Below are 25,383 nucleotides of genomic sequence, written 5' to 3'. Positions count from 1 at the left end.
ATTCTTACATCCATTTTAAGAGCCGACTCATGGGAAAAGATCTTGATTCTGGGAAAGATTGAAGGCAAAAGGAGAAGGGTGTGGCAGAGGGTAAGATGGTTAGATAGCATCATCAACTCAGTGAACAGGATTTTGAGTAAATTCTGGGAGATAATGGTAGTGAAAGTTGCTAAGTCATGTCCAGCTTGTTGCGACCTTGTGGACTATACAGTTCATGGAATTCTCCAGAATACTGGCGATTCACCTGCAATGCGGGAAACCTGGGTTCAGTCCCTGGGATGGGAACATCCTCTGGAGAAGGGAAAGGCTACCCACTCCAGTATTCCAGCCTGGAGAATTCCATGGACTGTACAGTCCATGGGTTGCAAAGAGTCAGACTCCACTGAGTGACTTCCACTTTCTGGGAGATAGTGGAGGACAGAGAAGCCTGGCCTACTGCAGTCCATAGGGTCAGCAAGAGTTGGACATGAGTTAGGGACTGAACAACCTGCTGTCCTCATAAAATGAGTTTGAAAAGTGTTCCCAGTTTTTTTGTTTTTTGGAAAAGTTAGTAAAGGATTGATACTAATTCTTCTTTGAATGTTTGGTTGAGTTTACCAATGAAGTTGTCTGGTTCTAGACTTGTTTGTTGGGATGATTTTGATCACTAATTCAGTCTCCTCGTTTCTTCAAATCTTATTATTGGGTTTTAAGAGTTCTTTTTATGTTCTATATAGATACAGTTTATTTATCAAATACATTCCTTACAAGTATTTTCTCCAGTTCATGGCTCCAATTTCAATTTTTAACTGTGAATGCTTCTTACAAACAACAGATATTTGTATCATGATGGAAGTCCAGTTTATTGAATTTTTTCTTTTATGTATTGTGATTTTGGTGTCATATTTAAGAAGTATTAGCCTAACCCAGTCACAAAAATATTCTCATATGTTTTCTTCTAAAAGTTGTTATTTTGGGTTCACATCTAAGTCTACAACATTTTTGTTAAGTGTAAGATATGAATAAAATTTTATTTTTTATTAAAAAAAAAAAACAGAAACATAAGACTGAAAAGACTAGCAGATCTTCTCAGGATGCTGTGTTTCAGTGTTTACTGCCCTTGCTGGGTTTGTGCTTTCTTGTGTTTGTGTGTGTGTGTCTATCTGGGGACTTCCCTCACTTAGTTCATCTGTGCATTTAAAGATACTTTTGAATTTACAGTTACTATGCCTCAGATAAACTTCATTGGCTATGATACTGCCACTGTGCAAAGCTAAAGATACTTTGGAAGATATATTTTAACAGTTATTTGGTTTCTCAGGGTTTATAGACCAATTCTACATTGTTGAGAGTTTCAAGATTTGAAACAAAAAATGTATTTTGTTTCTCTTTATAAAAAAAAAAAAAAGGGGGAATGCTGATGGTCATTGTAGGAGTGTATATTCTCTCTTTCCATTACAGAAGTATAACATTTCTACCTTCTGTGTTAAAAATACTTTTCTGACTTGGGGAATCTGGATGGAGGGTAAAGGGAATTCTTTGTACATTTTTTTAACTTATCTGTAATTCTAAAATTTTATAAAGAAATTTAAAAAACCTTTTTGCAGTTTTAACTTTAGAAACCTAATTACTATTTTTAATTCTGAGTTTCAAGCAACTAAGCTAGAAACTTACAGAATGTAGTCCATTTACAAACGAAGACTACCTGTAGTGTGTTTGATTCCTCATTTCAATTTACTGTAATTGCTTTTTTCTTATTCTAACTTTTTCTGTCTTTGCCATTTTGTGTTGGCATTTTGCATGGAGAAGGAAATGGCCACCCTACTCTTGCCTGCAAAATCCGAAGGACAGTGGATGGAGGAGCGTGGTAGGCTACAGTCCATGGGGTCGCAGAGTCGGACATGACTGAGTGGCTTCCCTTTCTAGCTATTTTATTTTGGTCTGCATTCCAAGAATGAACTCTGTACTGATGTAAAGTGTCTCTTTAAAGGGACTTGAACTAGACAGAATCAAGCCCAAGTGAGATATGGGAAAGGCTGTTTGATAAGCATCTAGCAGTTTAGATCAGGCATGGCAGATAAATACCTATCATATTCTGTTCTTTTTTCATCCGTTGCAGATGTTCAATGATCACAGCACTCTTTTCTTCCTTGAATTTTTCTCCACATAGGGTTTAATTAATAGCTGTCTGAAAGTGAAAGTTGCTCAGTCGTGTCCAACTCTGCAACCCCATGGAGTATACAGTCCATAGAATTCTCCAGGCCGGAATACTGGAGTGGATAGCTTTTCCCTTATCCAGGGGATCTTCCCTACCCAGGGATCGAACCGAGGTCTCCTGCATTGCAGGCGGATTGTTTACCAGCTGAGCCACAAGGGAAACCCATGAATACTGGAGTGGGTAGCCTATCCCTTCTCCAGCGGATCTTCCCAACCCAGAAACTGAACCAGGGTCTTCTGCTTTGCAGGCAGATTCTTTACTGGCTGAGCTATCAGAGAAGCCAATAAAGTGAAAGTCACTCAGTTGTGTCTGACTTGGCAACCCCATGGACTATACAGTCCATGGAATTCTCCAGGCCTGAAGAGTGGAGTGGGTAGCTTTTCCCTTCTCCAGGGGATCTTCCCAACCCAGGGGTCAAACCCAAGTCTCTTGCATTGCTGGCAGATTCTTTACCAGCTGAGGCACAAGGGAAGCCCAATAGCTATCTACTGTCAGTTGATTAGAGGTGGCAAAATGACAAGGTGTCTGTTTTACATCTCTGATTTAGAGTATCATTTTTGCGAGAAACATCTGGAATACCTATACTTTTAATTACTGAACTATTCAGTCTGTTGTAAAGTAACATAATCATAATTTTGGAAGCCTGACTACTTAGAGTCAACTTACTCATTGTTTCTTGTCAGTTAAATTTTCACATATTTATGAAGCCACTTGATCTGCTGTGTTTATAGAATATTCTCTAAGTATGATGTATTTTTAAAAAATCCATACATTTATATACTACATCTTTGACCTTTAATTGGGTGACATTTTTCATAATGTTATTTACTTTTCTTATGTTTTCCTTCCATTTTTAAGGAGTGGACCTACCCTATGAGACGAGAGATGCAGGTATGACAACCTTCTTCTTTATTCCAGCCAACCTGTATTACTGTTATTATCATTATTAAATAATTTAACCTAATTTCACAAAGGATTTGAGTCCCGTTGACTCATGATCTATAGGCTCATCACTGAGTATTTTAAATATTAACATATTAAAAGTTAATTGTGGCTCTTAAAAAGATGGGAGATGAAATTTCTTAGAATTACTGAAATAGTTATATATGTATGTGCTTAATGAGTCACTTTGTTTTTCTTCATCTGAAAAATTTGGCACAGTATTTGTATTATTTCTGAAAGCAGTTTGCTTTCTGTGTTTGTGTAGTTTGGATAAACTCTGGAGAGTAGACTGTAAAGCAGATCACCCTTTTCACTTAATTGTTCACATTTGTGTCTGATTTCCAGTCAACTTCAGTTAATTTAGTGAAGTTCTCCAGAAGATTGAGTTGAATACTCACACTATGTGGAGGAGGAAATGGCAACCCACTCTAGTATTCTTGACTGGAGAATCCCATGGACAAGGGAGCCTGGCAGATTACAGTCCATGGGGTCGCAAAGTGTCGGACACGACTTAGCAATTACAAAGATACAGAAAACAAACTAGTGGTTACCAAAGGAGAGACAAAAGTGTGGTGGGACAAATTAGGTGTCTGGGATTAAGAGATTAAAAACGCCTATGTGTAAAATAGCAACAAGTTTTTATTGTATCAGATAAAGAATTATAGCCATTACTGTATAATAACATTTAATGGAGTATAATCTGCAAAAATACTGAATTACTATGCTATACACCTGAAACTAGTATAATATTATAAATCTATACTGAAATTAAAATTTTTTTAATTTTAAATAAAGAATAAGCAGGTGAATTTTCCACAGGAAATTGATAAAGACTATTTTCTGGATGCAAACCAACATTTAATAAAGGGAATTTATGGAAAAAAATACAATATGGGATGAATGAATTAGTGATAGCTTGACATTGTATGGGAGACAGTAATCAAGACTATCTTCAAGAAAAAGAAATGCAAACAGGCAAAATGGTTGTCTGAGGAGGCCTTACAAATAGCTGAGAAAAGAAGGGAAGCTAAAGGCAAAGGAGAAAAGGAAAGATATACCCATTTGAATGCAGAGTTCCAAAGAAAAGCAAGGAGAGATAAGAAAGCCTTCCTCAGTGATCAGTGCAAAGAAATAGAGGAAAACAATAGAATGGGAAAGACTTAAGATCTCTTCCAGAAAATAAGAGATACCAAGGGAACGTTTCATGCAAAGATGGGCACAGTAAAGGCCAGAAATGGTATGGAACTAACAGCAGAAGATACTAAGAAGAGGTGGCAAGAATACACAGAAGAACTATACAAAAGATCTTCATGACCCAGATAATCACAATGGTGTGATCACTCAACCTAGAGTCAGACATCCTGAAGTCCAAAGTCAAGTGGGTCTTAGGAAGTATCACTACGAACAAAGCTAGTGGAGGTGATGGAATTCCAGCTGAGCTATTTCAAATCCTAAAAGATGATTCTGTGAAAGTGCTGCAGTGAATATGCCAGCAAATTTGGAAAACTCAGCAGTGGCCACAGGACTGAAAACGGTTAGTTTTCATTCCAATCCCAAAGAAAGGCAATGCCAAAGAATATTGAAACTACTGCACAGTTGCACTCATCTCACACGCTAGTAAAGTAATGCTCAAAATTCTCCAAGCCAGGCTTCAACAGTATGTGAACTGTGAACTTCCAGATATTCAAGCTGGATTTAGAAAAGGCAGAGGAACCAGAGATCAAATTGTGAACACCCGCTGGATCATCAAAAAAGCAAGAGATTTCCAGAAAGACATTTACTTCTGCTTTATTGACTACGTCAAAGCCTTTGACTGTGTGTATCATAACAAACTGAAAAATTCTTAAAGAGATAGGTTTACCAGACCACTTTACCTGCCTCCTGAGAAATCTGTATGGCAGTCAGGAAGCAACAGTTAGAACTAGACATGGAACAACAGACTGGTTCCAAATCAGACAAGGAGTACGTCAAGGCTGTATATTGTCACCCTGCTTATTTAACTTATATACAGAGTACATCATGAGAAATGCCGGGCTTGATGAAGTACAAGCTGGAATCAAGATTGCTAGGAGAAATATCAATAACCTCAGATATGCAAATGACACCACCCTTATGGCAGAAAGTGAAGAAGAACTAAAGGGCCTCTTGATGAAAGTAAAAGCGGAGAGTGAAAAAGTTGGCTTAAAGCTCAACATTCAGAAAACGAAGATCATGGTATCTGGTCCCATCACTTCATGGCAAGTAGGTGGGCAAATAGTGAGAGACTTTATTTTGAGTGGCTCCAAAATCACTGCAGATGTTGACTGCCACTGTGAAATTAAAAGACACTTGCTCCTTGTAAGAAAAGCTATTACCAACCTAGACAGCATATTAAAAAAACGGAGACATTACTTTGCTAACAAAGGTCCATCTAGTCAAAGCTATAGTTTTTCCAGTAGTCATGTATGGATATGAGAGTTGGACTATAAAGCAAGCTGAGTGCCAAAGAATTGATGCTTTTCAACTGTGATGTTGGAGAAGACTGTTGAGAGTCCCTTGGACTGCAAGGAGATCCAACCAGTCCATCCTAAAGGAAAGCAGTCCTAAATATTCATTGGAAGGACTGATACTGAAGCTGAAACTCCAATCCTTTGGCCTCCTTATGTGAAGAAGTGACTCATTGGAAAAGACACCGATGTTGGGAAAGATTGAAGGTGGGAGGATAAGGAGACAACAGAAGATGATGATTGGATGGCTTCAATGGCTTGATGGACATGAGTTTGAATAAGCTCTGGGACTCGGTGATGGACAAGGAAGCCTGGCGTGTTGCAGTCCATGGGTTGCAGAGTTCGGCTACGACTGAGCAGCTGAACTGAACCTACTACATAGCAAAATTTTTTGTTGCGTTTTTCAGCTCTGCCACTCCCAAGGTCAAGCAGTGTCTCTCCTCAGGAATTCCTTGACCTCTAAAAAACCTGTTTCTCTTAGTGAAAATTCACTTATTAAAAATACATGATTACCTGTGAGGTATTTTACCTGGTGCTATGGGGAATGCAAAGATGAGTAAAATCTAGTTTCTACATACAAGAAGCTATTAAATTAAATCTATACACAAATAATTCTGATATCCCATAGAGTTGAAGTACAAAATTGTATTAGTATATAGGGTATGGTATATCCCTACTGAAGAGCTTCTATATTGAATTCTCATAGAATAAATTTTAATTCATGATTCAGATGTTATTTATTTAAATTGCTGAATCTTGTGTTACTTTTCATTTGATTGAATAAGATTTTGTGTAATTCCAAAAGGATGGTATTTTTTATAACTTTTATTTCTAGATTGTAGCAGAGAATAGAAGTAAAATTAGAGGTGTTTTAGTAATCGAAAAGACAACAATACTAATTATACTAAAAGACAAAAATACTAATTCTCAGACTGCTTATAAAAAAGCACTATGGAAGTTCAAATATCCGACTTTTCAGAATTAATTTAAATTTTAAATATGTCATCCTGTTATATAAAGCGCATCTGCATTTCTCTTCCCAGTCATTTGCTCAGTGTTGCTAGAAAATTCTCCCTAAATAATAAACTTTTTAGCAAATTATTATAACAGCTATGAAAATACTTACATGGTACATATTTTATGTAGATTTAAATTACTGGTGGTAAATAGCTCAATATTTTTTTCTAGGAAATTCTGCCTGGTTTGTTTTTAGGCCCATATTCTTCTGCCATGAAAAGCAAGGTAAGAACTTTAAATTAGAGTCATCAGTAGACCTTATTAACCAACTAGTTGGGGTAAGTTTTTTTAGTAGAAAAAGTTTTGTTTGAGGAAGGGTCCACTGATATTGCATATTACCAGTAATTGTGACTCTGGAGTACCTACTTCTTTTCAGATTTTATTGGATCAGTGATTCTCAAGTGTTTAACAACAAATCACAAGTGAGGTTTTGTATTTTTATTTTCCTCATGAAATCCATGTGTTTAAAATACTTGCCAAAAACTGACCTTTAATAATTTATTTACCTTCCAAGATATCTGATATTGCTAATCTGGATATTGGACATCTGTAATTGCTAATTATAGTTTCTGAGAAATATGAGATGTAATTAAATCCCCAAATAAGATTATTTAACATATTAGTTAAAGGGTAAAATAGAATATGCGTGATAAGCGTGTACAAATACATTCATAGAACCTACATATTTTAATTGAAATGACTCAAATTTTGTTTGTTTTTCCAAGCTATGGAGATCTAGAACCTCCAGGTTGTAAAGTATTGTATTGTATATCTAGGTGTCCTGTATATTTACGCTGAAATCTATTTCTTCAGTTACACAATTGAAAGGGTAGATCTCATTCAGATATATGTATTAATAGCAGTGTTGTTACCAATTCCTAGAGGATTCAGCCCTATGAATTATGTCAATGCTGATTCTCTTTGAATTATAATATAAAACATTATATCACAGATGTTTTCCCTAATACCCTGCCTATTTAGAAGTCAGTTTGATACCTGAATAGGTTTTTTAAAAACCTTAGAATTAAAAACTTTTTTTGAAATAATTTGATAAGTTAATGTCATTCATTTTGGAACTGGAAAGCTTTTTGACTGTTGAGGCATATCTAAGAGTAATAGTGGTAATTTGATGGCCTGCAACTAAGTTGAGAAGGTGGGATATTGATAAAAATATATATCTAAATAAGTACTTAGAAAAAGATATAGTAGATAACTATAGACTTTATAGATCTACTTTGTAAAAACAAAGTTATTGCCCAAATAATGTAATACTCACAAATACTGGGGTTCAGAATGATTTGAGACTATATGCTTTTGGTATTCTCACTGTGCTTTATAAATATACGTATTATACTCTTTGTCATATTAATTTGTAAGTATTTGTTTACAGATACGTTGTCTCAAAACCTCTTCCCCCCTAACTTTGCTGTGGTCTCATTAGATTGAAGAAAAGCTTCAATGGCAAAATTTGATTATTTTCCACCATAAATCATTATAGTTCAGCCCATATTTCTTTTCATATCATCATATAAAACAGTAACATCAGAAGAATAATAGAAATAAAGAAACCTTAAGGAATAAGCTCCTAATAAACTCATTTAGTTCGGCCTATCTTTTATTACATTCAAATACAGTTTTAATAAAAGGGATATATTTAGGGTCTTTGTAGGTAGTGAACTGTTTCTTTTTATAAAATTTTTTCTGTTTGCAGGTATGAGATAAGGTTATAGTTTGCTTTGTATAAATAAAAGTCTGTTGAAAACTAAAAAAAAAATATTTTGTGTGCTGTTATATTTGGGTTCCGTCTTAAGGTTTGTTTTTACTTGGTAATCTAATGTGCCTTCCAAGCTTGATAAACAGGTTTTATCCCTGATTAAATATGTCTTCTTGTAGTTTCTCATATTAAGAGTAGGTATGAAAAGTTCATATATCATAGATCAGTGATAGACAAAGGGATGAATATTGAATTCACTTTGGGGGTTCTATAAATGTGAATATGGAACATTGATTTATTATTAATCCTACCAAATTCTTAACCTCCTTTCCCCTATCTCAGGATGTACTCAGGAAATACAAAGATAACTGTAATCTATGCCAGACATAATTTTGCTGCAAAAATTAACATTTAGAAACCACATTTTCTTGGCTTAAGCTGCTATAATAAAATACCGTCGAGTGGATGGTCTCAGCCACAGACATTTATTTCTCACGGTTCTGGAGGCTGGGAAGTTTGAGATGAGGGCGCCGTCATGGTTAGGTTTTGGTGAGGGCCCTCTTCAAAGGTTTGCTTCCTTCTTGAGGTAGTCTCACATGGCAGAGGGATGAAGCTCTGATGCCTCTTCCTCTTGTAAGAGCACTAATTCCAGCATGGGTGCTCCACCTCATAGCCTCATTTATATCTAATTACCTCCCAAAGGCCCCGCAAACAAATATCATTACCTTTGAGGTTAGGGCTTCAACACAGGAATTTTAGGGAGACACAAGCATTCGATCTGTAACAGGTAAAAATTATTCTTTAACTTTTTCCATGAATTATTAGTATTGCTGTTCTATTAATACAGAAAGGGAATTAAATATATAGGATTATAAACTGAAAATAGAAAACACAGGCTTATTAATAATTCTGATTCTTCATGATTTGTTCATTCATTTCTTGAACATGTAATAATTGAACAACAACTATGTTCCAGGCACTGCTTTATACATAGTGTGAATCAGTGAACAAAGTCCTTATTCTCGTGGCATATATATTCTAACTATTTAAATAACATGTTGTCTGTAAATTTCACTGAAACCTATAGTCACTTACAAATAAAAACTTACAGTTTTTAGAGTTATCATGTTAAATTTCTTTAAATATAGAGCCACAAAGCATCACAGAATAATTTGGAGTTGCCAGTTTTAACTTTAGGAGAATTTTTAAACCCTAGAAGTTAGTTTTTGTGAATTGTATAAATTAATTCTGGCTTAAAATAGAAAAACTGTACTTACTGGGAGATGCAGAGAGCAGTCTAGAGATTTGGGCTCCAGCACTGCTATTAACTAGGTCAGAAATGTTGAATAACTGTTTATGTTAGAGTAGTTCTCTCTAATAAATAAGAATTGTAGCCAATATATATAACTGCCATTTACTAAAAATACTTGCTATGTGTCCCAGTCTCTATGCCAAAGATTATCTTACAGAATTCTTACAACTATTCGGTGAATAGGTATTGTTTTCCTAGTTTTCACGTGAGAAAATTGAGCCACAGTGCTCAGGTCATTAGCAGAGCTGGGATCTAGAGCTTGGCCTCCATAGCTCATGACTCTGTATGTAGCCCATGCCTTTAACCACTATATAGTATTAAAAATAAATAATAAAGAGTGTATAAATGTAAATTATAAATAAAGTATGTTATACATAATATAAAGGTCAAAGGGTTAATATGTATAATGAAGGTAGAATATTGTTTCCCAAATAAATTATCTTTAAGGTCATATCAAGCTCTAAAATTATAGATATAAAATAATTCTATAAGCCTTTTGAGAACATGTAGTGTATTTGTCTTGAATCATTGAAATATTTTGCTGATGACTCCAAGCATGTTGTTATGAAATTAGCTTTGATTCCCTGTATTTAAAGCTCAGATGTGGCTGTATTAACTATAAAGTTGAGTCCTGTGCATTTTCAAATCTCTATTACAGTAAGATGAAGTTTTGTATTTCAAACTATTTCTCTCTTTTTTTTAATAGCTACCTATACTACAGAAACATGGAATAACTCATATAATATGTATACGACAAAATATTGAAGCAAACTTTATTAAACCCAACTTTCAACAATTATTTAGGTAAGAATTGTTGATGTAACGTATAAAAATGTTATGGGTATCAAACATGTAATGTTTTATTTTAAGTTGATTTTATTATATTGGACTTTGTATATATATGTCTTATAAAGATGGGTCATACAGTACATCATTTAAAGAATAAATTTCCCTTAAAATATTTTAAATAAGTAATTTATGCACATAATGTAGAATTCTAAATGTTCAGAAGAATGTGTACTGAAAAATAGTTTCCCTATTCCTGTCCTATAAATAGTCAATTCCCCTCACTACAAGTATCCATTGTTACTTCTTTTTGAGTATCTTTTTGGAGTTATGTTACATATATATTCACAGATCAACTTAGGCTTTTTAAAAAAATTATGTATTTTGGAGATTGTTTCATATTATTACTTAGCTACATTCTTCTCTTTTTTTTTTTTTCATTGCATCTTCTGGCTGGTAGAACCTCAGTTCCCTGACCAACTGGGCCACATCAGTGACGGCCTAGAATACTAACCACTAGCCCGCCAGAGAACTCCTGTGTTATTCTTTTTAAGTAGACAGTAATCTATTGTATTACTCTACTAAAATCTGTTCAAACTATCTCCTATTGTTAGACATTTAGATTGTTTCCAGACTTTTGCTAATAGTGACTATCCCTCTATGTCATTTAATTCATATGTGAATATATCAATAGGATAAATTTGTAGTAGAATGACTAGATTAAAGAATGTGAGCATTTAAATTTTAATAGATGTTACAAATTGCCCTCCAGTGAGTTGCATCAGTTTGCATTCCTAGTGCAAAGTGAATGACAGTGACTCCTTCCTTGGTATCTCTCTCAGATAGAATTATAAAATATTTTTAATTTTTTCCAGTCTTGTTCATTTGCTAGTTCATGTCTGACTTTTTGCAGTCCATGGACTGTAGCACTCCAGGCTGCCCTGTCCTCCACTGTCTACTGGAGTTTGCTCAGATTCATGTCCATTGAGTAAGTGGTGCTATCTTAACCATCTAATCCTCTGCTGCCCCCTTGTCCCTTTGCCTTCAATCTTTCCCAGCATCAGAGTCTTTTCCAGTAAGTCAGCTCTTCGCATTAAGTAGCCAAGGTATTGGAGATACAGCTTCAGCATCAGTCCTTCCAGTGAATATTCAGGATTGAGGATTTTTAGGATTGACTGGTTTGATCTCCCTGCAGTCCAAGGGACTCTCAAGAGTCTTCTCCAGCACTACAGTTAGAAAGCATCAGTTCTTCAGTGCTAAGCCTTCTTTATGGTTCAACTTTCATATATGTATATAACTACTGGAAAAACCATAGCTTTGACTATAGGGACCTTTGTCAGCAAAATGATGGTTTTGCTTTTTAATACACTGTCTAGGTTTGTCGTAACTCTTCTTCCAAAGAGCAAGTGTCTTTTAATTTCATGGCTGTGGTCACCACACCATGCAGTGATTTTGGACTCCAAGAAAATAAACTCTGTCACTGCTTTCACTTTTTCCCCTTCTATTTGCCATGAAATGATGGAACTGGATGCCATGATCTTAGTTTCTGAATGTTGAGTTTTAAGCCAACTTTTTCACTCTCCTCTATCACCCTTATTAACAGGCCCTTTAGTTCCTCTTCACTTCCTGCCATTAGAGTGGTATCATCTGCATATCTGAGATTGTGACATTTCTCTTGGCAATCTTGGTTCCAGCTTGTTATTCATCCAGCCCCACATTTCACTTGGTGTAGTCTACATATAAGTTAAATAATCAGGGTGACAGTATACAGCCTTGTTGTCTCCTTTTCCAGTTTTGAGCCAATCAGCTTTTCCATGTCCATTTCTAACTATTGCTTCTTGTCCTACATACAGGTTTCTCAGGAGGCAGGTAAGGTGGTCTTGTATTCCCATCTCTTCAAGAATTTTCCACAGTTTGCTGTGATCCACACAGTCAGAATTTAAAGAAGTAGAAATAGATGTTTTTTTCTGAAACTCCCTTGCTTTCTCCATGATCCAGTAAATGTTGTCAATTTGATCTCCAGTTCCTCTGCCTTTTCTAAATCCAGCTTGTATGTCTGGAAATTCTCAGTTCACATACTGTTTAAGCCTAGTGTGAAGGATTTTGAGCATAACCTTACTAGCATGTGAAATGAGCACAATTGTATGGGTAGTTTGAGCATTCTTTGGCATTACCCTTCTTTGAAATTGGAATGAAAACTGACCTTTTACTGTCCTGTGACCACTGCTGAGTTTTCCAAATTTGTTGACATATTTAGTGCAGCACTTTAACAGCATCATTTAGGGTTTTATATAGCTCACCTGGAATTCCATCCCTTCTACTAGCTTTGAGCTTCCCAGGTGACACTAGTGGTAAAGAACCTGCCTCCCAAAGCAGGAGATATAAGAGACGCAGGTTTGATCCCTGGGTTGGGAAGATCCTCTGGAGAAAAGAATGGCAACCTACTCCAGTATTCTTGCCTGGAGAATTCCATGGATAGAGGAGCCTGGCAGGCTGCAGTCCATGGGGTCTCAGAGAGTTGAACATAATTGAGCAACTAACAAACACTACTAACTTTGTTCTTAGTAATGCTACCTTAGCCCACTTTACTTCACACTCCAGGATATCCTGCTCTAGGTGAGTGACCACACCATCTTGGATATCCAGGTTATTAAGACCTTATTTGTATAATTCTTCTGTGTATCCTTGCCACCTCTTCTTAATCTCTTCCGCTTTGGTTTGGTCCTTACAGTTCCTGTCCTTTATCGTGCCCATTGTTGTGTGAAATGTTGCCTTGATATCTCTAGTTTTCTTGAAGAGATCTCTAGTCTTTCCCATTCTGTTGTTTCCTCTGTTTCTTTGCACTGTTCATTGAAGAAGGCCTTCTTATCTCTCTTTGCTGTTCTCTGAAATTCTGCATCAGTTGGATATACCTTTCTTCCTTGCCTTTCACTTCTCTTCTTTCCTCAGCTATTTGTAAAGCCTCCTCAGACAACCACTTTTCCTTCTTGCATTTCTTTTTCTTTGAGATGGTTTTGGTTACTGCCTCTTGTACCATGTTATGAACCTCCATCCATAGTTCTTCAGGCACTCTGTCCACCAGATATAATCCCTTGAATCTATTTGTCACCTCACTGTATATTCATAAGGGAATTGATTTAGGTCATAACTGAATGGCCTAATGGTTTTCCCCACTTTGTTCAATTTAAACCTGAAATTTGCGATAAGGAGCTCATGATCTGAGCCACAGTCAGTTCCAGGTCCTGTTTTTGCTGACTGTATAGACCTTCTCCGTTTTCAGCTGCAAAGAACATAGTATGATTTTGGTGTTAACTATCTGGTGATGTCCATGTGTAGAGTCATCTCTTGGGTTTTTGGAAAAAGGTGTTTACTATGACCAGTGTGTTCTCTTGGCAAAACTCTTTTAGCCTTTGCCATGCTTCATATTGTACTCCAAGGCCAAACTTGTCTGTTATTCTGGGTATCTCTTGATTCCCTACTTTTGTATTCCAGTCCCTTATGGTGAAAAGGACATCATTTTTTGGTGTTAGTTCTAGGAAGTGTTGCAGGTCTTTGTAGAACTGGTTGTCTTCAGCTTATTCAATATCAGTGGTTAGGGCATTGATTTGGATTACTGATGTTGAATGGCTTGCCTTGGGGACGAAGCAGGATCATTCTGTCATTTTTGAGGCTGCACCCAAGTACTGCAGTTTGGACTCTTTTTGACTATGAGGGTTACTTCATTTCTTCTAAGGAATTCTTGCCCATAGTAGTTGATATAATGGTCATCTGAATTAAATTCACCCATTCCAGTCCATTTTAGTTCACTGATTCCTAAGATGTCAGTGTTCAATCTTGCCATCTCCTGCTTGACTGTGTCCCATTTACCTTGATTCATGGACCTAACATTCCAGGTTCCTATGCAGTATTGTTCTTTATGGCATTGGACTTGACTTTCACTACCAGACACATCCACAACTGAGTGTCATTTCCACTTTGGCCCAGCCACTTTATTCTTTCTGGAGCTATTAGTAATTGCCCTCTGCTCTTCCCCAGTAACATACTGTACATCTAACCTGGAGGCTCGTCTTCCGGTGTCATATCTTTTTGTCTTTTCATACTGTCCGTGGGGTTCTCCTGACAGAAACACTGGAGTGGTTTGCCTTTTCCTCCTCCAGTGGACCACATTTTGTCAGAACTCTTCACTCTTCACTATGACCCGTCTGTCTTGGTTAGCCCTGCATGGCCTCGCTGGTAGCTTCATTGCCTTATTGCAAGCCCCTTCACCACCTGATCTGGAGTAAATTGCTCTTCAGCCTTGTGATCTCCTGGAGTAAAAATTGTGTTGTGTAGTTTTAGTTTGCCTTTCACATTTATCTTAAAATGATGAGGTTGAGTGTCTGAAGGTTTGTTTGTTTGTTTGTTTGTTTTTTGTATTGCGGTTTTTTTGTTTTTTTTTTTACTTTATTTTACTTTACAATACTGTATTGGTTTTGCCATACATTGACATGAATCCACCACGGGTGTACATGCGTTCCCAAACATGAACCCCCCCTCCCACCTCCCTCCCCATAACATCTCTCTGGGTCATCCCCGTGCACGTCTGATGGTTTTAATGTTCTTTATTTTGGCTTCACTTAAAAAATAAAGCGTATATTACACATGATACAAAGACTAAAGGGTCAAAAAGGTATGAGAGGAAAAATTTCTTTCCTTCCCTAAACCCAACTACCTGATTTATCCCTAGCTAGGAGGCAGGTACTGTTAACTCTTCTTTGGATATCATTCTAGAAGTATTTGTATAAAACCATATATGTTAAAAGTCTTTTAATGTTCTGCTTTATTTTTTTAAAAATGAAAACAACCTGAATGTCCCTCAGTGTAAGATACTCTAAAATATATTGTGTGAATACATAATAGACTATGTAGTCATGAAAAAGAATGAAACATTTGTGTATGTGCTGATATAGACTAATCTTTACGATTTATTGCATGAAGGAAACAAGGTGCAGAGCCACATGTGTGCTCTCACAGTGTTTAAAGTGTGTGCAGTAATTAGGCATTATTCTTGCAGATGTGTGGGAAATTTCTGGACTGACAGACTAGAAACTTGACAGTGGTTACTTCTGGGAAGGGAAATTTAGGATCTGGGATCTACACATTTTTCAGTTAAAGAAAAGTAGTTTTAAAAAGGGGATTGCATGTAATCTAAAATGAAATAGATTGATTTTTTTCTAATTGCAGAAGATACACTTGTTCTTTATACATATTTATGAAAATACAGAATGACACCAAGAAAAATATTTTAAAAGCCATCCATAATTCCACAACCCAGAGGAGCTTGACTTTAACATTTTGTTAAATTTCCTTCTAAATTTTTTGTGTTACGTATGTTTCATGTATACACGGGCTTCCCAGGTGGCACTAGTGGTAAAGAACCCGCCTGCTAATGCAGGAGACATAGGAGACGCAGGTCCGACCCCTGGGTCAGGAAGGCCCCCTGGAGGAGGGCATGGCAACCCACTCTAGTACCCTTGCCTGGAGAATCCCCATGGATAGAGGAGCCTGGTGGGCTACAGTCCATAGGGTGGCAGAGAATTGGGCACAACTGAAGCAACTTACCGTGCACGATTGCATGCACATCATGTATACACACATCTAGACTTGTATATATTAAAGAAAATGACAGTGTTACATTTTAAAGTGCCATAGTATACCTTTCTAGTTTTTGTTTTTAGTGCCAAAATGTCCTGGGTATAGCTTTTCTGTGATAAGTCCTGAATTTATTGAAGTTGCTACCACCAAAGTAATTATTAAAGCGATATTGACTTTACATTTTAATGTTATGACTCAATTACTTAATTAAGTTGTGTTAATAAACAGATCGTCTTGGATGGATTAGAAATCCATCTTTGTTTTTTGGCTGGAGGTGGGGTGAGGGGAGTGGTTGTTGAGGCTGTATGACAAGGCTTGCAGGATCTTAGTTTCCCAACCAGGGATAGAACCCTGTCCCCAACAGTGAAAGCACTGAGTCCTAACCACTGAACTGCCAGCAGATTTCCAGAAATGGCAGTTTTTCACAAGATAAAGTAAGGCTTGTATATGGAAATGACTTATTTTAAATGTTTTTCAAGGTGTAAAATTTGAGGACAGACAGTCTTTGGGTTGCTTGTTGCTCTGTTGTAGGTTAGTTCAAACAATGAATGTTTGACTCACGGCTCTGTCAGACTGCTGCATTCTATTTCCATTAGTTTTTTCTCTCTCAGGCTTTGGTCTGTCTCTGAATTGTCCTCTGTAGGGTTGTGAGGAAGGGTGGCAGGGCCATCCAAAGAAAACTCTTCTAGTCTTAGGGAAGTTGCTAGAAATAGAAGAATAACAAAGAGGAGAAAATAGGCAATTTTTGTCTTTATTTTCTAGGTCTACTTTGATCTAGAGGAAAATTTCTTCCTGTTTATGATTTTTCTGTTTTAAGAAGGTAGACTTTTTTTATATACATATCAGAGAAATGTTAATGTATTAACTGTTCTTTAAGGCTTTAATTGCTGTGCCTTCAAACATTATAAAATATATGGCTTGGTCCTTGGGAATATGGTATTTTGAAAGTTATTTTCATGGTTGTCAAGAAATTTTTGTTTTTTTTATATATAAAGAGTTTTATCTGAAAGTGTGCTTAATCATACAATATTCTATTTTCAGATATTTAGTCTTGGATATTGCAGATAATCCGGTTGAAAATATAATACGTTTTTTCCCCATGGTAAGTAACAGTCTTTTAATATCATTTAATATTTATGATTTGCTTTCTTAATTGTGCTTTTAAAACTTAATGAAACATGATTTTCTCCTATACTGCTATTATTTGTAATGTCTGAAAATTGTGGGATTGTATTTTAAAGAAAATTGACTGTTTTAAAAATCTTTTTTATGATCTCCAAATATTTGAGAAATTGTATTTCAGATTTCTTAAATGCAAAATAATATTTAAACTTATAATAATTATATCTGTAGCATTTTGGAAATTTTTGATGTAAGGTAATTTTTATTCATATAAATTAGCAGGAAAATATTTTCAGTATATTTTGTTTCACTATGTATATATGTTTGTATTGAGTGCTTATGTTATTCTATATGTTTTATTATAACACACTGTCTTTTTCCTTCAGACAAAAGAATTTATTGATGAGAGCTTACAAAGTGGAGGTAAATAATTTTTCTTTCATTTAACTATGTTTATTTTTAGGAAATTATTCATTATAGTTAATTTTTAGTATTTGTCTTAAATGAAGAATATGAAAATTATAATTATGTATAATAGACTTTCCAAATTTCCCCAAACTTATTTTATTTGGATAGACTTTCTTAAATATCTCTATAGAACTATTTTCATGTTGTCAGCTTTAAATCTTTTTACTCTAAAAGTCTATTGTAGTTTCCACACAGTTAATATAAATAAATTCAAGGATTTGAAAATTAGTAAGTATCCAAGTTGTGTATACAGAATACATAAAATGCTGAAGATTTATTTTACTGTGGTATGATACATGGTTTCAGTATATTTTAGCTGCTGCATCAGGTATCTTTCTATCAGAATAACTATTTCTTGTTTTTCAGGAAAAGTTCTTGTCCATGGGAATGCAGGGATCTCCAGGAGGTATGATGTTAGCAATAATCTTTCTTTCTCCAGCATTTAATTAATGAGTATGTTTTCTGTTTTTTTTTTTCTAAAATATTTTCCCCCTCTTTAGTGCTGCCTTTGTTATTGCATACATTATGGAAACATTTGGAATGAAGTACAGGTAAGAAAGTATTCTGAAACCTAGCCACAGTTTAAATTCTCATTAAAATGAAGCTTAATGGAGACAATTTGGGCACTGGAAGTTAATAATCTACTGATTTTTGTCATCTAGTTATGGTTGATTAATGAGGCCCTTTTATCCTGTGATTAGTCTCTTAACCTCTGTAGCCTGTCTGCCTTGTAGATCCACTTGGGCTATTTTGTTACTTTATGAAGCTAGTTATTTTATTATTTTAAAAACCCAAGATAATTACAGTTGGAGTAACCCATGGAAAACTGGTTGCTTACTACTAGGAAATTGGTTAATCTAAGTTTTAAAATTCTTATTAGACAAAGATGTAATTGCTTTCCTTGTTTAAAAGGTTAATTTATTATGTTTTCCTTTAACAGTAGTTGGGTGAAAAATTGCTTAATTGTTTTATTGTCTATTCACAATTTATTATTTGTTTTATGCAAAATCATCTTTTCCAAGCATATTGCATAGATGAAAGGGAGAGAGAGGCTAATGTGCTTTTCACCCTAAAACAAAGCTGGCCAATGTACAGTATTTCCTTTCTTAGAGTGTCTTGTACAAGTTACAAATCTACTGTAGTCATTGATACTCTTTCACTCATGTCCCAGACTGATCCATTACCAAATTCTGTTTTATGTCCTAAAATATTCCTCAATTCTGGCTCTTTCTCATTATTGAATTACCCTAATCAAGCTCTAGTCATGTCTCATTATTTAATCTCCATAATACAAGCTCTTCCAATAGTTATCATCTTAGTGGTCTTCTGTTTTCTTTCCTCCTCTAGTCTGTTCTGTTCTTCACACTGATTGTTTCAAAAGATAAATCATATTTCACCTTACCCTGAAAAGCTCTCAGAGGTTTCTGATCCTTAATAATTCTAAATGTGGCCAGTGAAACGTCACGACATGCCTGTATCAACCTTCCGTTCTTATGCTGTGTATTCCGTTAACCTTGTCCATTTGAGCTATGTTCAACATTGGATCCACATGCCTGACACATAGTGGACATTCAAATCTTTTAGTTCATTTGGTAGTTTTATCTTAAAATTATAATGGAAAAGTTTGCTTAAAGGTGTTCTTAAATATTATTTGAATACAACTTTTGTGTTTATTTCATTGAAAAGATTAATGCTTGGTAGATTTTGTTTTATATATATATTTTTTATTATTTGGTGCCATGTCAGCAATACTAGTGAAAATAACTTCTATTTATTGGGTCTCTGCCAGATGCCAGATACACGTCTGGACACTTTTATCTCAACAACACAAGGAAGTCCATATGTTTCTAATTTAACCAGTAATAAAATCTGAGCATGTAGTGTGTGTGACACATGCTATACACGATATGTTATACTTACTATCTTCCATATTCACAGTAGTGCTTAAAGATAGGAATTGTTATGATCCCCAAGTTACACATGAAAAAAATAAAGCTTAGAGAAGTTGAAAAGTATCCCCTAGAACACAGCTGGGAAGCAAAGGATTTTCCCACTGCAGTTCACTACCTCTCTGTAGTACAAGCTGTCTGATTATGATTTTCTGTTTTAGGTAAATTGTTAGGTAAGTTCCTACTTTAGGTAAATTCTGGGAAAATTGAGATTAATTCATGAAATAATGTTACTGCCTTAGTTCTCCTATTTTTTTTGTTTTCAGAGATGCATTTGCTTATGTTCAAGAAAGAAGATTTTGTATTAATCCTAATGCTGGATTTGTCCATCAACTTCAGGTAACTTCTCTATTTTTCCTCGTTAAGGCAGTCAGCTGCTGCTGCTAAGTCACTTCAGTCGTGTCCGACTCTGTGCGACCCCATACACGGCAGCCCACCAGGCTCCCCCGTCCCTGGGATTCTCCAGGCAAGAACACTGGAGTGGGTTGCCATTTCTTTCTCCAATAAGGCAGTCAGAAAATATGATAATTAAAAGCTTGTATTCCTATAATTTAGTTGTAGTACTTGGTAAATACTTAAAAATTGCAGTAATCTGACTAATTTCTTTGTTCAAGTTTGAATCTATTTAAAAGTATTTTTTTAAAGCTGCCATTGACAAGAAAAAAAGGATTAAAAGCACATTGTTAAATCTAAAGTAAAATAGTTGATCTTAGACGTGTCCTCCATTTTCCCTCTATTTTGATTACATACAAAGCATAAGAGAAGTTTGGTTCTAAGTGTGTTACATGTAGCAGCTTTCTCTATTTTATATGCTTTATCTTCTCCATGTTCTTTCACACTTTGATGATGTGTAGAAGATACACTAAAAAGAAAAGTAAACCTGTGGATTATCTGATTAATTTTTTCCAAGATGAAAAATCGTAAGTCAAAGAATGTGCTCTGGCTGATTGCATCCAGTTATGCAGGAATAAATCTTACATTGAAACATTAAGAGCACTACAAAATGTGTTAGTTACCAAACTTAATTTACTTCATTTTTATTTTATTTTTTATTATTTTTATTTTTTTTGCCATCTCTACAGTGTTTTAATTAACCTCACATCCATCATTTCGGTTAGTCCCATAAGCAAAGCAGTCATATCAAATGGCGTTGCTTGGAAACTTCCATGTAGGGAGAAAAAAATTTTCTTTCCAGTTTAAAAAAAAAATCTTTTTGCTTTCTGCACACTGACGTAGAGGTAAAAGAAAAAAAAATGACTGCAACTTAAATATGGAAGAACTCTATATACATAAATCCACAATTTTACACATTTATCTCAATCATGTGTCAGTGGGAAATCACCAACTATTACAAAATAGGAAAAATTATATGACAGAAGAAACAAAAAACTTGATAAAAAATATATCTCAGTATGAAAAGTACTGTGTCTTGGTGTCTTCACATCCTCCTCTTCTGTGTACTTATGTACAACACATTGTTTCCTCGGATAAACGCATCCCCGTACTTATTCTTCAGCTGTCCATTTACATACTCCTCTGTCTGCTCCAAGGCTATATTCATGTAGCCATCCAGGCAAGCCAGGACCCCTCGATAATCCACTCCTGAATTTAATTTCACAACAACTGATTGCCCGATGATTTGCTTCAGGAAGTTACTGGGTGTTTGCTTCTGCAGACTCACTTTAACAATCATGATCAGAAATCTCGCGGCCGGGATCCAAACCCCTACTCTGGGCACCCACAAGCCTGGCCTCCGCCGACCCACTGGGCGAAACCGAAACTGAAAATCCATTTTTATTTTTAATTCACTTTTAGTTTTTATTTCATTTTAAAAAGAGAAAAATAGTCATGAATAAAAAAATAAAAATTCAGTAATGCTTAAGAAGAATACTTGAAAAGTAAGTCTCCTTAATAGTATATCTTGAAGATCATATATAGCTCTACCTCCATAATATTTGTGTGTGTGTGTGTGTGTTTCACAGTTTTATGTGACCAGTTCCTTATACATAGGGCTTTAAGTTGTTTCCAGTCTTTCATGATTTTAACTAACATTGGAAAGAATGTCCTATGTGTGAATGTACCTGTAAGATAATTGATCAGAGTGGAATTGCTGGGTCAGAGGGCATTTGAAAGTTGATGTTGCTAAATTGCCTTTAAAAAGACTCTGGGAATCAAAGAGTACCTGCTTACCCATACCTAATCAATACCAATAGCTAAAGTGTTTTATGAAACTTTTGGATCATTGTTGTCATAGTGGTAAAAGTGACAGCTGCTTATAGTTAGCCCATTTTTCTAATAGGTTGTTGGTCTTTTTCTCATTGGTTTGTAAAGATTCTTTGTGGAATATTTATCTGTAGCCAGTGATTTGAAGGCTTCCCTCCTGGCTCAGATAGTAAAGAATCCACCTGCAATGCGGGAGACTTGAGTTTGATCTCTGGGTTGGGAACATCCCCTGGAGGAGGACATGGCAACCCACTCCAGTATTCTTGCCTGGAGAATCTCCATGGACAGAGTAGCCTGATGAGCTACATACAGTGCATGGGATCGCAAAGAGTTGGACATGACTGAGCAACTTAAGCACAGCACAGCTAATGATTTGAAATGCTATTTTTATTATATACCAAATTCTAAATCCGCACTTGAGTCTATTTCTGACTTTGTATTTTGTTCCATTGATCTGCTTATTGCTGCCTTTGTATCAAAGTTTTAAATGCTGTAATATTTGTAAATAGTCTGTATTACTTATATTAAGTAATTTAATCAAGATTTCCTCCTTAATGTTCTGAAATTTTCCTGCCAAGTTCTTAACACATACTTTGTGGTGTGAACTTTACTGGAAAGGGTGCAGAAACAATTGACACCTTTAAATTTTCCAAAGAGTATGTTTCTAAGAGTATGTTCCATTTATCCAAGTCAATTTCTGTGTCCTTTAGTGTTTTAAAGTTTTCATTATATAAAATATATGTATTTTTTATGAAATTTATTCCTAGCTATTTTCTTTTATTCCATTATAATTAAAATTGTTTTTTCAAATTTCTTTCTAGTATGTTTCTAATTACTTATTTGTTTATAGGAAAGCTGTTTATGTTTTCAATTGGCAATCTTACTAAACTCTAGGACCAATTCTAAAGAATTTTCCAGTTGATTGTCCTACATTTTCATCTTCAAATCATAATAATTTTGCCTCTTTTCTAATTTTTTTTCTTTCTCACTTTGATGGTCATTGTATCAGAACAATTTGATAAGTAATAGTGGTGTGACATTCGTACTTTATTCTTGGTTTCAATGTCATTGCTTTTATTATTGCACTGTGTGTGTGTGTTTCAGTGTGTATTTGCTTGTGCATATTTAAAAAGTTTTTTATCAGAAATAGATACTGATTTTTAACTTAAAACAATTTTTTATGAAATGACTTGTTTCATCCTTTAAGTCATTAATATGGTGAATTGAATCACATTATGTTGGACTTGTTAATTTTGAATCATTTTGATTCACAAATGAATCTCACTTTGTTATGGTAGACTATATTCCATTAATGTGTTGCTAGATTCTGTTTGTCAAAAAAAAATTTTTTTTTTTTTAAGATTTTGGAGTTAGTTGAATAAGTGATACTGGTTTATAATTTTTTTTTCTGTACTACCATCTTCTGGTTAGAATGTCTGTCATGGTTTTCTCATTTTTAAAATGAAAACTTGCCTTCTCTTTATGTGATCTGTGAGTGAAGCTGCTCAGTCGTGTCCAACTCTTTGCGACCCCATGGACTGCAGCCTACCAGGCTCCTCCGTCCATGGGATTCTCCAGACAAGAATACTGGAGTGGGTTGCCATTTCCTTCTCCAGGGGATCCTCCTGACGCGGGGATCGAACCCAGGTCTCCCACATTGCAGGCAGACACTTTAACCTCTGACACCAGTGCTCTAGAACAGTGTAAATTAGATTAGAGTTAACTGCTTCTTAATGTTTGAGATATATATAGTACCTGTGAAATCACTGGACCTTGATTTTTTCAGTTTAATTAAGTTATTATTTCATTCATTAATATATTTTGAGAGTGAACCAATTCTTGGACAGCTTTCTTCATTTGGTTAATAGTTAGGTCTGATTTTCGTAGACTGTTTAGGTCGCTTTGGATGGTTTCATAATCTTCTATATAATTTCATTGGATTTGAGATAAAATTGAGGAAAATAATGTTTTGTATTTTTTGATATCTTCTAATTTCTGTGGTTATTTTTTTCATTCTTTTTTTCTAATTTTGTATATCAGTGCTTTCTTTTTCCCCCTGATCTGGTTAGTTTATATAATTTTTCTGTATTTGAATTTCTTCTTGCTTTGTGCTTTCCTTAGGTTTTTGTTGTTTTTGCTGCTGCTGCTGTTATTCTTTTGTGGATTTTCTCAGGTGCATGCTTAGTCGCTCAGTCATCTCTGACTCTTTGCAACCCCATGGACTATATCCCTCTGTTCTTGGGATTCTCCAGACAAGAATACTGGAGTGGGTAGCCATTCCCTTCTCCAGGAGATCCTCCCAACCCAGGTGTCAAGCTCGGGTCTCCTTTACTGTCTGAGCAGTAAGAATTCAAGACTGTAAATTATCCTCTTAGCATTTCTTTAGCCATATTCTACATATCGTACATAGATTTTGCTATGTAACATTTTTACTCTTGTTATAATTCGGTATTCTGTCATTTCACTTTTGATTTTATTTTTTACTTAGTATTTGAGAGTTTTCTTTATAAATCATATAACTAAATTTTAAATGTTCTGTGGTATAATAAACAGTTGTTATTAAGACTATTGGAAAAGAAGATATATTCTCTGTTTTCGGGGCATAAAATTCAGTCTGCAGTCATCCTTCTATATCTGAGGAATTGGTTCCAGGGCCACACACACCCCTCTACTCCCTCACCATGGATTCCAAATCTTATATAAAACGGCGTAGTATAGTCAGTTCTGTGTATCTGTGGGTTCTGCATTCATGGATACAGAGGGTACATTGTATTTGTTCACTTCATCTTTTGGGGGCTTAGAGGTGAACTGAAACTCACTTTGCTCTGTTTCTGTTTATTTCTTTAATTCCTCTAGTTTCTTTGCCAATTTTAGTGCTTCATTATTTGGTAGATAAAATTCAAGTAGGATCTTCATTGTAGTTATATGTTTATTGTCCAGTTATTTTACTTTGAAATTAACCTTAATATTGTGATCCTTTTTTGTTTGCATTTGCCTTGTGAGTTTCTTCATTGCTTTTCTTTCTGCCTTTGTAAATCAGTTTGTTTTATATGCATTTCTTGCATGTGCCGTATGGCTGGATTTTGTTATTTTGATTTGTTACCTGTATTTTTCTTCAATAGGTGAATTTATCCCACTATTTTTGTACTAAAAATGACATGCACTTTTGTCTGTCATTTTATTTTCATATCATGCTTTCTCTTAAAATACATCTTTTTTAAACTTTTCACTACAAATTGATGAGTTTTTTGTTTGTATTCTTTTGATACTTTTTAAATTTATAAGTTGTTTACTTAATGGGCACAATCTAACTTTATAGTATATACATATGTTCCTTGAGTTATCACATTTAAGTAACTATCAATGGATTTCCAGTATAAAAGATAAAAATTTATATACCTCTACTTTCCTCCTTCCCCTTCACAACCTGTTTTGTTGATACTAATCTTAGTTCTTCTAGGAGGTACTGCTTACACTTTTAAAAATATTTAAATGTTATACCTCTTGTTACTTAGCAATATAGGATCATCCAC

General features: G+C 35.1%; 2 protein-coding genes across 8 annotated transcripts in view; one reads left to right on the top strand and one right to left on the bottom strand.

Annotated features, from left to right (window-relative positions):
• STYX (serine/threonine/tyrosine interacting protein) overlaps window positions 1-25,383 on the top strand; it is a 48,295-nt gene that overhangs the window by 10,939 nt on the left and 11,973 nt on the right. For 4 of the 7 annotated variants that reach the window (XM_004010218.5, XM_060418828.1, XM_042252038.1 and 1 more), the window contains 8 exons: window positions 3,056-3,088; window positions 6,814-6,867; window positions 10,375-10,472; window positions 17,130-17,190; window positions 17,597-17,633; window positions 18,045-18,084; window positions 18,179-18,229; window positions 19,894-19,966. In XM_004010218.5, coding sequence (XP_004010267.1) covers window positions 3,056-3,088; window positions 6,814-6,867; window positions 10,375-10,472; window positions 17,130-17,190; window positions 17,597-17,633; window positions 18,045-18,084; window positions 18,179-18,229; window positions 19,894-19,966 — 447 coding nt within the window. The remainder of the gene's footprint in view (window positions 1-3,055; window positions 3,089-6,813; window positions 6,868-10,374; window positions 10,473-17,129; window positions 17,191-17,596; window positions 17,634-18,044; window positions 18,085-18,178; window positions 18,230-19,893; window positions 19,967-25,383) is intronic. The other 3 variants (XM_012180721.4, XM_060418829.1, XM_060418831.1) reach the window with 1 other exon arrangement.
• On the bottom strand, window positions 20,674-22,170 carry LOC106990522 (U6 snRNA-associated Sm-like protein LSm6). Its single transcript, XM_042252039.2, has one exon. The coding sequence runs from the start codon at window positions 21,417-21,419 to the stop codon at window positions 21,066-21,068; it is 354 nt and encodes a 117-aa protein (XP_042107973.1). The 5' UTR covers window positions 21,420-22,170; the 3' UTR covers window positions 20,674-21,065.

The sequence above is a fragment of the Ovis aries genome, chromosome 7 (genome assembly GCF_016772045.2).
Source record: "Ovis aries strain OAR_USU_Benz2616 breed Rambouillet chromosome 7, ARS-UI_Ramb_v3.0, whole genome shotgun sequence".
In the NCBI taxonomy this organism is placed as follows: domain Eukaryota; kingdom Metazoa; phylum Chordata; class Mammalia; order Artiodactyla; family Bovidae; genus Ovis; species Ovis aries.
Note: the sequence above shows the minus strand (reverse complement) of the source record. Positions and strands in the feature narration are given on the sequence as shown.